At 43.7% G+C, this 12,239-nt stretch overlaps 1 protein-coding gene across 1 annotated transcript in view; it reads right to left on the bottom strand.

The window, feature by feature from the left end:
- The window catches only part of rims4 (regulating synaptic membrane exocytosis 4), a gene marked incomplete at its 3' end in the record, with an annotated part of 36,164 nt that overhangs the window by 8,992 nt on the left and 14,933 nt on the right, over positions 1-12,239 (bottom strand). The window contains exons 2-3 of the mRNA XM_079266509.1: positions 5,393-5,537; positions 833-945 (exon numbers count right to left, since the gene is read on the bottom strand). Of these exons, the coding sequence (XP_079122635.1) occupies positions 833-945; positions 5,393-5,537 (258 nt within the window). The remainder of the gene's footprint in view (positions 1-832; positions 946-5,392; positions 5,538-12,239) is intronic.

Below are 12,239 nucleotides of genomic sequence, written 5' to 3'. Positions count from 1 at the left end.
ACTGGGTGACAGTTCTCATCCCAAATATCCCCTAAATGACGAATGCATTCTCTTGAAAGCGACAGAAGGCAGATGACGGCCAAGTTATATTCCGGGTTCTCTGATATTATATAACATTGGACCGGACAGCAGGTTTGGAGCGGAGCTGGTCCAGTCAGTGTCACTGTTGTCGGGCCAAGGACAGCGTCTGGCTGCCAGCGAGGAAACTGAGCCGCTTACAGCAGATCACAGCTGTGGAGGACGGGCTGCACGTGCACATATCTCCAGTATATCTATGGTGGCCTGGATATGAAGAAGTCAGCAGCCCGGCCTCCTAAAAAGTACATACAACGAAGCTGCACTTTGAATTACGTGTTCGAGGGAAACATTTCTCACCCGTGACGAGGATTGTTTTTGACGTATCACAAATACGTTTCTAACAAACCTCAGCGTAGGAGAGAGGTCAATCGTGGACTGATGGGTCAAACAAGCACCAGACTTTCACCCAGGAGGCCGCTGTTCTTGTCCCGTGCAAAACCAAAAGTCCGGGTTTTATTTAAATGTTCATCAGTAACTTAAATAATGTATCAAACATACTTATTTCAAGCCAAACCATCATCTGTTTTCTAAACCCAACTGAATGGTTTTGTTGCGTTTTTATGGGGAGAGTTTCAGAGACGTGATAGTTGTGACCCTCAAATCTGAGCCATTTTTCTCAACTTGGAGATAAGAAAGTAAAGAGGGATGGATTAAGTTTTAGTCTTGCTTTATCTGAGGATCCTGCGGCTCGTATGGGGGAAGAAAAGCTTTGCTGAACGGTTAATGACAAAGAAACGTCCTCTCTCTCTCTCACCCATCGACGTCGTCGCCAGCGTCTGTCGCCCGACAAACTGAGCGGGTCCCATCCCGTCCAGGAAGTCACTGAACTGTGCGTCCGATGCCAGACACATGCCGCTGTAGTTCAGGCTGCAGAGAGAGAGTGAAAGGGCTGGTTATTAAAGTGATGACCGGCCACTTCAATCAGAGAAGGTGAGTCACGGAAGGTGAGTCACGGAAGGTGAGTCAGAGACTGGGAGATAAAGAAAGCATGAAGGACAAAGCCAAGACAAAACAACGTCTGGAGGAAAAAAAGATTAAAACACAGGAAGTGATCAGGACTGTTATTAAACTCCTAACTCTCAAATTGGCTCCCTGGAATTACCACAGGCTTCAGAGTTTGACCCCCCGACCTTACTGTGTGTGTGTGTGTGCAAAGGAATCAGCTCAGAGTGCTTCAGGGGCAGAGCGCCAGGTATACTTCAACCGTGTGTGTGTGTGTGTGTGTGTGTGTGTGTGTGTGTGTGTGTGTGTGTGTGTGTGTGTGTGTGTGTGTGTGTGCAATGGAAGGACAGATCTGCCGCGAACATGTTCTGATGCTGATGCATATCATCAATCTGTGTTTGCTCCGGCAGGATCCAGGACCAGATGACTGTGTTTACATTCAGAGCGCTGCTTCCTGAGAGCAGCTTCTGGAGGTCCAACCACACAGGGCCGCCCACTTACTGCAGCTCGTCAAAGCTCCTCTCACAATGTGTGTCTGTGATGGATTGATTGGCACTTCTCTGATTAGCCTGTGAGCAAAAATATCCTTTTTTTTAAACATTTTGACTTGTCACAGTAGGAAACGCACAGGTTTAAATCATGGAACAATGAAGGCTGAATACCATTTAGCTGCTTTCATTACAAGTTTCCGTTTGTTTCCGGCGAAAACCAATGCCGATCCATCATGTTCAGGTTTGGCCCCGGGCCCTCTGGAGTCCAAAAGGACAATCAACCGAAGTGTTGTGTCCGTTGCTGAGGCTGCCTGGTTGTTGTGGATCCAGAACAGGGTTCAGTCCGTCATGAGACAGGAACCGAAGACTCTTGAATGAACGATCATGATTTGTTGTTGATTTTGCGATCCAGCTCGCTGAGCGGATGGTTCTGACTGGTGATGTTTGGGTTTCCCAGCTGAAGAGCTGACCAACAAGCCCCACAGGTTATCACCACATCACCACACAACCGGGACCACTCAGGGGCCAGGCCCGCCCTGGAAATTCACTAATTAGTATTAGTTAGTGGCATAACAGTACAATATTTGAAAAATGTTCTGTTAAAAACTCTGGACCAGGACTATTGAACTCCCATAATTTGACTCTGGTGAGTGTGTTTATTGTTTCTTATGGCAGCTCTCTAATTCTTTCCTTCCCTTTCTTCCTCATCTCTTTAACCTTCATTCTACTTTACAATCTCGATTCATCTCCGCTCCGATGAGAGCTTCCGGCGTGCACGTGAGGAGACAGGTGTATTGTGTTTTACAGCGCGAGTCTCTCCACAAGGACTGCGACCTAAATCACCAAGCAGCTTTTCTTCGTCGTCGTTAAATGAAGGAGAAAAAAAGTGTTAAGATATTTACCAGATTGTTGCAACAAAGGCTCACAAAGGCTCACATTAAATACCGACTCCAGAGCGGGAGGCCAAACACGGCAGTCGTCGCAATATAATTTACAAGGCAGTCTGTCCTCGATATGATTAACACGCAGAGCCACTTAGCCTAGATTAGTCATTAATGCAGACGTTAGCGAACATTCAATTATTTAATATTAACGTTAATGGAATCTCATGAGTTTTTCTTCAGTTCGTGCTGCTGTGTGTTATTTATGTCAATGCGTGTTCATGACTCTTCACAGTCCCATTCTGTGTGCTGCAATATGTAAATCATTCATGGAATCATTAAATCAAGATATTCGGGAGAAATTCTACTGAGGTGTGTGTGTGTATGTGTGTATGTACGTGTGTGTGTGTGTGTGTGTGTGTGTGTGTGTGTGTGTGTGTGTGTGTGTGTGTGTGCTGACATGCAATAAGTGGAGCAACATTAGCCGAGTGGGTATTACTTGGTGATAAAATCCTGAGCTGTAGATTATGTTGGTGTGTGTGCGGCACATCTGGGGGATTACACGGCGGCTTCACAGGAATGTGGCGCTCAGCATGAAACCGCTCGCTGTTACACACATCCACGGTCCTGCATTATTCGGCATTTATGTTTTGTCAAAACCTGAGAAGAATGAATGAACGCTTCTTTCGTGCGGTCCTCGTCAACATGAACTGGACCAATGAGAACACATGCTCAGGCTGTTTGAGTTCAACAGCCAAAGCAAGAAAACCTAAAGTCTGCTTGTTTTTCGTTGTCGGTCCATTGTACCTTAATAACAGGACTTACTAGTGCTGTACTCTGCAACAACTTTATCTTTTTTGCACCATAAACATGCATCACCATGACATCGTACATAAATACATGCTAAAGTAGATTTTTCAGGATTGTCATTTTTGTTTTAAAGGCAGCAAGTGACAAATCTCCACCCTGCCGAGGCCACGCCCACTGTTGGGGGAAATAAGCGTGCTCTCGCGTATGGAGAGAAAAGGGAAAATGCAGATGAAGGTGTTTTAAAACGGGTTAACCGAGTCGAAAGATGCAAAATGACTAAACGTCAGTTTGCGAACATTACGGAGCGAAAAAGAAACGGAACAAGTTCGATTTTTCGGAGCTTTTCGCACCGCAAATAAAAGCATGAACTGATCACGTTGTGTGGACCGGGTTGATTTGCATCTATTTATGTTTTAAAACAACAACACAGAAACCCAGTCGTCCAAATACATTTGTGTTACTCCTTTCAACCTTGACAAAGGGAGCGCCGACCAGATCGTCTCCTCCAGTTCTTTCACAATAAAAGCCCTCGACATTCAATATTCGCATTTCCCATTTGTGTGCTGCATATTCTTCATGCTCCCGTTGTGTAAGGGCCTTTAAAAGTACTAAACATGAGCATGAAACCATAAATCGAGCTTTAGTTGCCATATTACCAGGGCTAACAAATAACATACAGTGGAGCTTTTTAAAACTAATAAAACGTCAACAGTGTCATTTCTGCCCATGTGCTCACAGTAATATAGTCACATGATGGATAAAGATGGTGTGTAATGAAATATTCTCATTGTACTTACACACACACACACACACACATTGCAAACCATTCCTGTTTTGCACCATCAGCACACACACACACACACACACACACACACACACACACACACATTTCCCTGGATCCGAATTGCCCGGACCATCGATCAATGAGCTCGTAAGTGTGATTGGATGGCGTTAGCTAACAAAGTGCTGATTCATGGCGGTGCATTCACAGGCACAGCAGCTTCTTCAATCAGCGGGCCGAGCAGCCGACGGAAAACAGGCGGACCGGAAGACGAGCGGCGGTTCTCTGCTGCCGGTTTGAATAACGTTGCGGTGCAGCTCAGTTTAACGACTGTAGTTTCCCCTCGATGCAGTCGTGCTCGTAGCTGAGAGCGCATGAAGAGATTTACATGTTTTATCGCTCAGCTCTTCTTGTTTGGCAGAATCAAGAGATCATAAAATATGATGATGTAACGGCGGCATTATTCAGACAGTTGCTAACCTTTGAATTTAGCCGGAGAAGATCGGCTTTGGTTGAGGCCACGGCCGCGATGCTTCCCGGTAAACCGAAACGGTTTTAAGAAAAACGATTTCTCTGTAGTTTTGATCCGTCCATCCATAATCTATAAGCGCTTATCTTGTGCTTTTAACACTAGTGTGTGTACCTCAGTCAGAATATGCATGAACTGTTGCATGAACTGTTGCATGAACTGTTGCATGAACTGTTGCATGAAATGTTGCATGAACTGTTGCATGAACTGTTGCATGCACTGTTGCATGAACTGTTGCATGAACTGTTGCATGAACTGTTGCATGAACTGTTGCATGAACTGTTGCATGAACTGTTGCATAAACTGTTGCATGAACTGTTGCATGAACTGTTGCATGAACTGTTGCATGAAATGTTGCATGAACTGTTGCATGAACTGTTGCATGCACTGTTGCATGAACTGTTGCATGAACTGTTGCATGAACTGTTGCATGAACTGTTGCATGAACTGTTGCATGAACTGTTGCATAAACTGTTGCATGCACTGTTGCATGAACTGTTGCATGAACTGTTGCATGAACTGTTGCATGAACTGTTGCATGAACTGTTGCATGAACTGCCTCGATGTTGGGCTGGTTTCTTTGAGCCACCCATCCATCCGGACCTCTTCCTGACGCAGACTTCATTGGACTAAGATTAAAAATGTGTTTGCGTTGCGTCAAAAACAAACCGAATCTGGTAGAAAATGTTTCCCCCGAGATGTAATCGACAATGTTCTGTTGAATGGGAATGTAATGTTTAGGACACCAGGCTGCCCCTTGTTCTCTTTCTTTCTCAATATCATCAGCTCTCCAATAAGACGCAAAAGTCACCAAACATAGTGAATCAAAATGTGTTGGATCTGGCTTCCAGTCAGACTCAGGGTTGGACGAGTTACTTACTTTCCCTCGGAGCCGTAGCTGTTCATGCTGTCCTCTATCGACTCGTGGCTCGCCTGCCGGACGGTCCGACTGGGCATCTCTACAGCCAGACCCGTCTCCGTGCTCCTCTGGATGCCTCCCTTCAGCTTCCTGCCCTCCGTGTCCACTGCAGGGAAACAGACGGACACATTCAGCTGCTGCTTTCTACCCACCAAATAAAATAAAAGCTCCTTCAAAAATATTGAGAGGAATCTCCAGGCTAGTGTATAAACTGTTTATTCAAAGCTTTTTATGTGTTTTTGTCCCGCTGTGACCTCAGAAAAAGGACGACCACAGTGATGAGGACTCATTAGGACAAGGACAAGAGCACCCGTGTCCTCCTCAGAGTGGAGACATACATCTTGTTGCAAAATTGACCACAAAATCGATGCGCGGCACACTTAATGAGACCGTTGTCTGGCTGCAAGGTGTCCTCTGTGAGTGAGTGTGTGTGTGTGTGTGTGTGTGAGTGTGTGTGTTCGTAGAGGTTGGGTTTATCATGAAGTTCTCCAGCACGAGGTCTTTGACCTTGTTTTTAGGGCAGGACGGGACAGTTGTTTCCCTTTAACAGTGAGGACAGAGACGCACACACACAAACACTATTTTTGTAAAATGGTAATGCAATCCGTCTCATGATGGAGCCTCGTGTGTTTCACTGGGAGTGTTCTTCCTGAATGAATGCATTCAAATCCACAAAATGAGTGGATTCAAGGTAAATTCAATCAAATAAAATAGGTGTATTTGTGATCCTGCGTTACAACTGATCAAATCCAGACGATGTTGTACTCTCTCTTTGCCCGCAGACAGTTTCAATCACCCTAATGGAAAGACAAATGCTTTTAGAAGTCAGTGACACACACACACCACCAGCAGCAGCAGCAGCAGCACAGTGGCATGAGGATAGTGCTGCAGTTATTAAAGGGCGACCTAGAACGGTGCTATTTCCATCGTGCACGTGGGACGTTGGCACATTTGGGTTGCTGCTCCTGCTTCTTCACTGGTTCTATAGTATCTCCTGTGTTAGTCTGTGGAACTGCAGCAGCACTGTCAGACATCTACACGACTGTCCGGCCAGCATCATGGCAGTTTGCAGACTAGCACCGAAATGCAATCTGTTGGTTGGTGTACAGGGACACAAATTGTCTTTCTTTTTCGTGTTTTCTTTCTTCCTGAGGACGAAAATAATGCCAATGGAAAGTCAATTAGGAGCCTTATTTGTGGTGGAAACACAAATGAAATGCATCTATGTGATGAAGCAACAGTCAGAGTGACCCAACTGTTGCTTTTGTTGCCTAAACCATGATTTTTTTTCCTAAACCTAACTTTCATTTTTAACATTATGTCGTCCCAAAGAAAGTGGCTTCACGTGTACGCAGTGCACACCAGCATTGACCGTTTTCATTTACCTGACGCTGTCATTCAGACGGATTTACGCTGAGCTTTAGAGCGACATAAGCCTAAAACTCTGCAGATTACAAGCAATGCAACAATTGGGGCAGGCTGCACTTTTAATGCTTGTGAGACCCAGTGAGCAACCTGGACAGCCACAGACAAAGGTTGAGTTGAAAAACAAAAGTCCTGACCCTGCGTCTGAATTCACAGGCAACCACATCTGCTTTACTCATCAGCCTCAACAGCCAAAGGTCTGCACAGAGTCAGACTTCTCATGAAACATGACATTTGTCTGTAACACTCAGCCAAGCCACAGAAACACACAGATGACACGAATGAAACTGGTGGACGCTTCAGTCCTTAAAGCTGTCTGTGAGCTCCCTCACACTGGAAGACAGATGAACAGAATGACGGGCTTCAGTCTGCGGGCGACTCTGAACGTCTGCACAATTACCACACCGGGGCTCAGACACGCCGACTCTCTTTGACTGTCAAAAAAGAGAAGATAGGCTCAATGCGCCTAACGTCCAGAGGGGGTGACACTTCTAAAAGACAGTCATTTCAACTAATTAAACCAGGTATAATCAAGCCAGATAATAAATAATCAAGTCGCAATATATTCGTACCCAATGAAATCATAACAACATAATCCAGGAGAAAATACGTTGTGTTGGAATGTAAGGCGGCTTTCATACAGAAAATGCGACTTCAATTGCTTTACATTAAAATACATTGAATCTTTATATGACATTTAGACAAATAACACAAGTTATAATGTAAGACAAAAAATCTTCTTTTCTTTTCAGTCAAAAGTTTTCAGATTTTATGATGTTTTAAGGTGTTTCACAAGAAGTCCCAACATTCCACTAATGACATGTTGTGTTGTGTGTAAAGGAAGAGTCGTCTGCTCAGGTAATGTGTTCTTATATGTATGCAGTGTGTGAGTGCATGAGTGTGTGTGTGTCTGTGTCATCTATCTTACAGTTGTTGTTGTTGTGACACCTGGTAAAAAAAAAACAATGATTATGTTTCCTCTTATTTCAAAAAAGACAATATTCATACAAAGCTATTTACAGCTAATGAAAATGAATATTCCACTAATATTCCCCATTAACACGCAGCTGTACTCCGATTAACGTAAAACGCCAATGATGTGCATCCTACGGCTGGGATAATAATAACAACAATCATATGAAGTTGTGACTCATTCAACCATCATTCCTTCAACCACACGTCCTCAAAAGGTCACCGTTGCCATATTTGCACATATCCAAAAACCTGTTGCTGTTCAAGGATTTCACAATGTTCAACAGTAGACGTGTTCTGCCTTCTGACCAGAAATGTGTCCTTTTCTTTCGGGCATGCACCTCTAAATCATCCATGATTTCTACCCGAGCCGCGCACACTGCATCTCACAGAGTGTCACAAACTGCAGTAAAAACCCGACTGAGATGTTCCGACTGCGCTGTGTACTAAACAAGACCTCCGGAACAATATCGGCACATCACAAATGTCCCCGAACCTTACGCTGAGAGCCATTTTACACAGAGGCGTGTTGTTTTCCGCAACAGCTTGTGTGTGTGTGTGTGTGTGTGTGTGTGTGTGTGACCTGCTGTCACCTCTTGTCACTGGTGGCGTATTGAGGCGGAGTTACGTAACTAATGTAGCAAGTGGATAATGGCTGCAGACACACGAGCCACTCTGCTTCTCAGCGACCCTTTCGCGGCGCTGAGTGGATTTTATCTCAGTTCAGTTCAATCCGATGCAACATGCGTCTTCTGCCGCCGAGTGAAAGGCAATCTCAGCAGCCAATCAGGGTAACAGATAAAAATGCAGAAGATTGACACTTTCTCTCATTCACAACATTTCTAACGTGCCTCGCTTTCCACGAGTGAGACCTGCGATGCGTTCTTCTTCTCTGCCTGTGTGCATCTTTGCGTCTCGTTCTATCAGCATCTCGTACTCATCGTTCTGCGTTCTGCGTTCTGCGCTCAGCTGCTCATGTCCTTTTGGGACACGACTCACTGTTGCAGCGTATGAACTATTCTTTCGGCAGATAAAACAGATGTTAGCCCTCAGACACAGAACTGTTTTCTAACTTTAATGACTAATTCAGGTTCGGAGACTCAAAAATCGTTGCAGACCACGGCCGTCGTAGAAATGCTCTCATTCTGCGTATCCTCTTGCGATGGTTTTAGAAAACGGTAATTCTTATTTTTTTGTCCAACACCAACGATCAGTGCGCCTGTAAAACCTGCTCTTTAGGCAACACAACTTGGTGAGGTTAAGAAAAAGGTTGTGGTTTGGGTTAAGATGAGTAGCCTTTATTTGGTAATGTAATTATGTTTAAGTGACTTACGTAGGTTGCGACAGTTAAAGGGACAGTTCCCCAAAATTGAAAATACAAATGTTCCCTCGTACTAAAGCAGCAACCTCCGGTTCTGTCGAGTGAAGCCAATGCTTCATGTGTTAAAGCTGCATTCTCTCTAGTGTCCACCAGGGGGCGACTCCTCTGGTTGTATAGAAGTCTATAGAAAATGACTCTACTTCTCTCTTGATTTATTCCCTCAGTAAACATTGTAAACATGAGTTCATGTCTCAATCTCTAGTTTCAAGTCTTCTTCAATACAGCATGATGTTCATTTAGTACATTATGGTCCATTTAGAGTCACACAGACCATAAAGCAGGGGATGCTTTAGGGCGGGGCTACTATGATTGACAGGTCTCTGCCGCTACCAGAGACGTATACGGTGTCTCTACGTCACTCCTCCTAATTACAAATATGGCAACTTCCATTTATTGGTTGCGAAAAAACAACATGACGACGCGGTAAACCAAGAATAGGCGACTGCAGCAGTCGATGCTCGTAGCGTGTTGTCATGATTTCTGGGTTTTTCAAATGTTTTATTTTGGCGCTTCAAGCACCACAAGCCGAGCGCCATGTAGTTTTTATGTTGGACATCCAGATCGATAACTAGTCTGTCAAAATATGTCGTTTTGATTTTGGGCTGAATTGAGTTTAGAACCATTTATTACATCACAGTGAATTGTTTTTGTAATCATAGCATCTACACACTGTTGTTAGACGTGTAAATATGCGCGTGTGCACTGAAGACAGTGAAATCCCACTCGACTCTCAAACAGCCCACTCTGTTAGTGGCGACTGTGGAGCGCCCACTGTGATGAAGCACAAAAAAAGTGTCTGCCGTGACGCACAGAAGTTGTGATGAAGCGATCAGAGGGCCAGGACTCATTAGTTCGTCTCCCAGCAGAGAGATATTAATGAACGCAGAGCAGACACAAAAATAGCTGCTCCCCATTCAGCCAACCGATCCGGCCAACACAGCGACGGACAGGAAGACAGAAAAGCTTCGTCACACTTTCTGCCCGACATGATTTAAAACACAGACACAGACATGTTCTGTGTTTATACAGCACAGAACATGTTCTAGCTCATGTCCCCTGAGAATGTACGATAAATGTCTACAAACAGTGTCAAAGCAAAAGTCAACGTTGAGTTATTGTAAAATAACTCAACGTTGAGTTATTGTAAAATAAGAAAGATACGAAAGGATCCTTTGGAAGTCACTGAAACTTCTACGAGACAAGAATGCTTTTACGTTCTTTTCTTTACTTGATAGATTTAAGTTCATTTGAGATCGCTTTGCTTTTGTAGTTGTGTATGTTGTTTATTTATTTTATTATTCCCAGCGTCTCTATTTGATTAAGATTCTACTCAACTTGAGGCAAAGTATGATGGTGATTTGAGGCGTGTGAAGAGGCCTCGATTGTTTCTACTTATTTTCTCGACATAAAGTAAAGCGGGTACTAAAGTTATTTAAACACAAACCAAGATCTTTTCTTTCCTAAACCTTGAATCAAGTGGATTTGTTGCCGAAACCTAAATAGTTTCCGTAATAAGAGGTCGTGGTCATTTCACATACTTGTGTGAGGTCACGTTGTCTACACACGACTGCAGGTAAACACATGTCGAAGCCTGTGTTGTGCAGATCCATTTACTGTAACTGAACAGTGGAGCCATGTTCACGAATGACTCGTATTATCTGATGATGTAGTCATTTGTAATAATTCAAGAGGTCGTCTGGGATCTTAGTTTCAATCTGCCGTCAAAACTCAGCACGGCAAAGTACTAACTGACGCTTGCGTCAGCATCGCTGTGATTCGTTGTGTTTTTATTTCTCCACACATTTGAATGATCGAGGCTTCGTCACAAATTTCGAACGAAAGTTTTGACATTTTGGCTGCAAATTCAGGAGCTCATCTTGCTACACAGCATGGAGCCCCATGGAGACCCTAAATCACATGAGGTCCCATGGTGGTACTCGTCCTGTGCGAATAGGGCTTAAGATAAAGTTCTTTCATCGTTTTTTTTAAGCACAGTAAAAACTCTTCTTTGTTCTTTTTAGCTCTAGTCTCTGCTCCTGTCGAAAAGACAAGATTGACCTGAACAAACTCTTTTGGGAAAATATCAAATAAAATGCTACGAGGACACTTTTCACTTTTTGTTGCATGGAAACTTGATTTTAATAATATTACAATTCGTGACATCTTTAACTGCGACGGCATTTTTGTGGCATGTTTTAATGCCAGTGCTGGAGATGATTGTGCATGTGGGCTGTTAGTATTCCACAATTAGTAAAAATCAAATACACACGAGCCTCACTTTTGGTGGACATTCATTTCATTTTTGTCTTCTTCATGAAGCTTGTCTTCCTCATGAAGCTTGTCTTCTTCATGAAGCTTGTCTTCTTCATGAAGCTTGTCTTCCTCATGAAGCTTGTCTTCCTCATGAAGCTTGTCTTCTTCATGAAGCTTGTCTTCCTCATGAAGCTTGTCTTCTTCATGAAGCTTGTCTTCCTCATGAAGCTTGTCTTCTTCATGAAGCTTGTCTTCTTCATGAAGCTTTTCTTCTTCATGAAGCTTGTCTTCTTCGGGAAGCTTGTCTTCTTCATGAAGCTTGTCTTCTTCATGAAGCTTGTCTTCTTCATGAAGCTTGTCTTCTTCATGAAGCTTGTCTTCCTCATGAAGCTTGTCTTCTTCATGAAGCTTGTCTTCCTCATGAAGCTTGTCTTCTTCATGAAGCTTGTCTTCCTCATGAAGCTTGTCTTCCTCATGAAGCTTGTCTTCTTCATGAAGCTTGTCTTCCTCATGAAGCTTGTCTTCTTCATGAAGCTTGTCTTCTTCATGAAGCTTGTCTTCTTCATGAAGCTTGTCTTCCTCATGAAGCTTGTCTTCTTCATGAAGCTTGTCTTCCTCATGAAGCTTGTCTTCTTCATGAAGCTTGTCTTCTTCATGAAGCTTGTCTTCTTCATGAAGCTTGTCTTGCTCATGAAGCTTGTCTTCTTCATGAAGCTTTTCTTCTTCATGAAGCTTGTCTTCTTCGGGAAGCTTGTCTTCTTCATGAAGCTTGTCTTC

This window comes from Melanostigma gelatinosum (genome assembly GCF_949748355.1).
Source record: "Melanostigma gelatinosum genome assembly, chromosome: 3".
Taxonomy (NCBI): domain Eukaryota; kingdom Metazoa; phylum Chordata; class Actinopteri; order Perciformes; family Zoarcidae; genus Melanostigma; species Melanostigma gelatinosum.
Note: the sequence above shows the minus strand (reverse complement) of the source record. Positions and strands in the feature narration are given on the sequence as shown.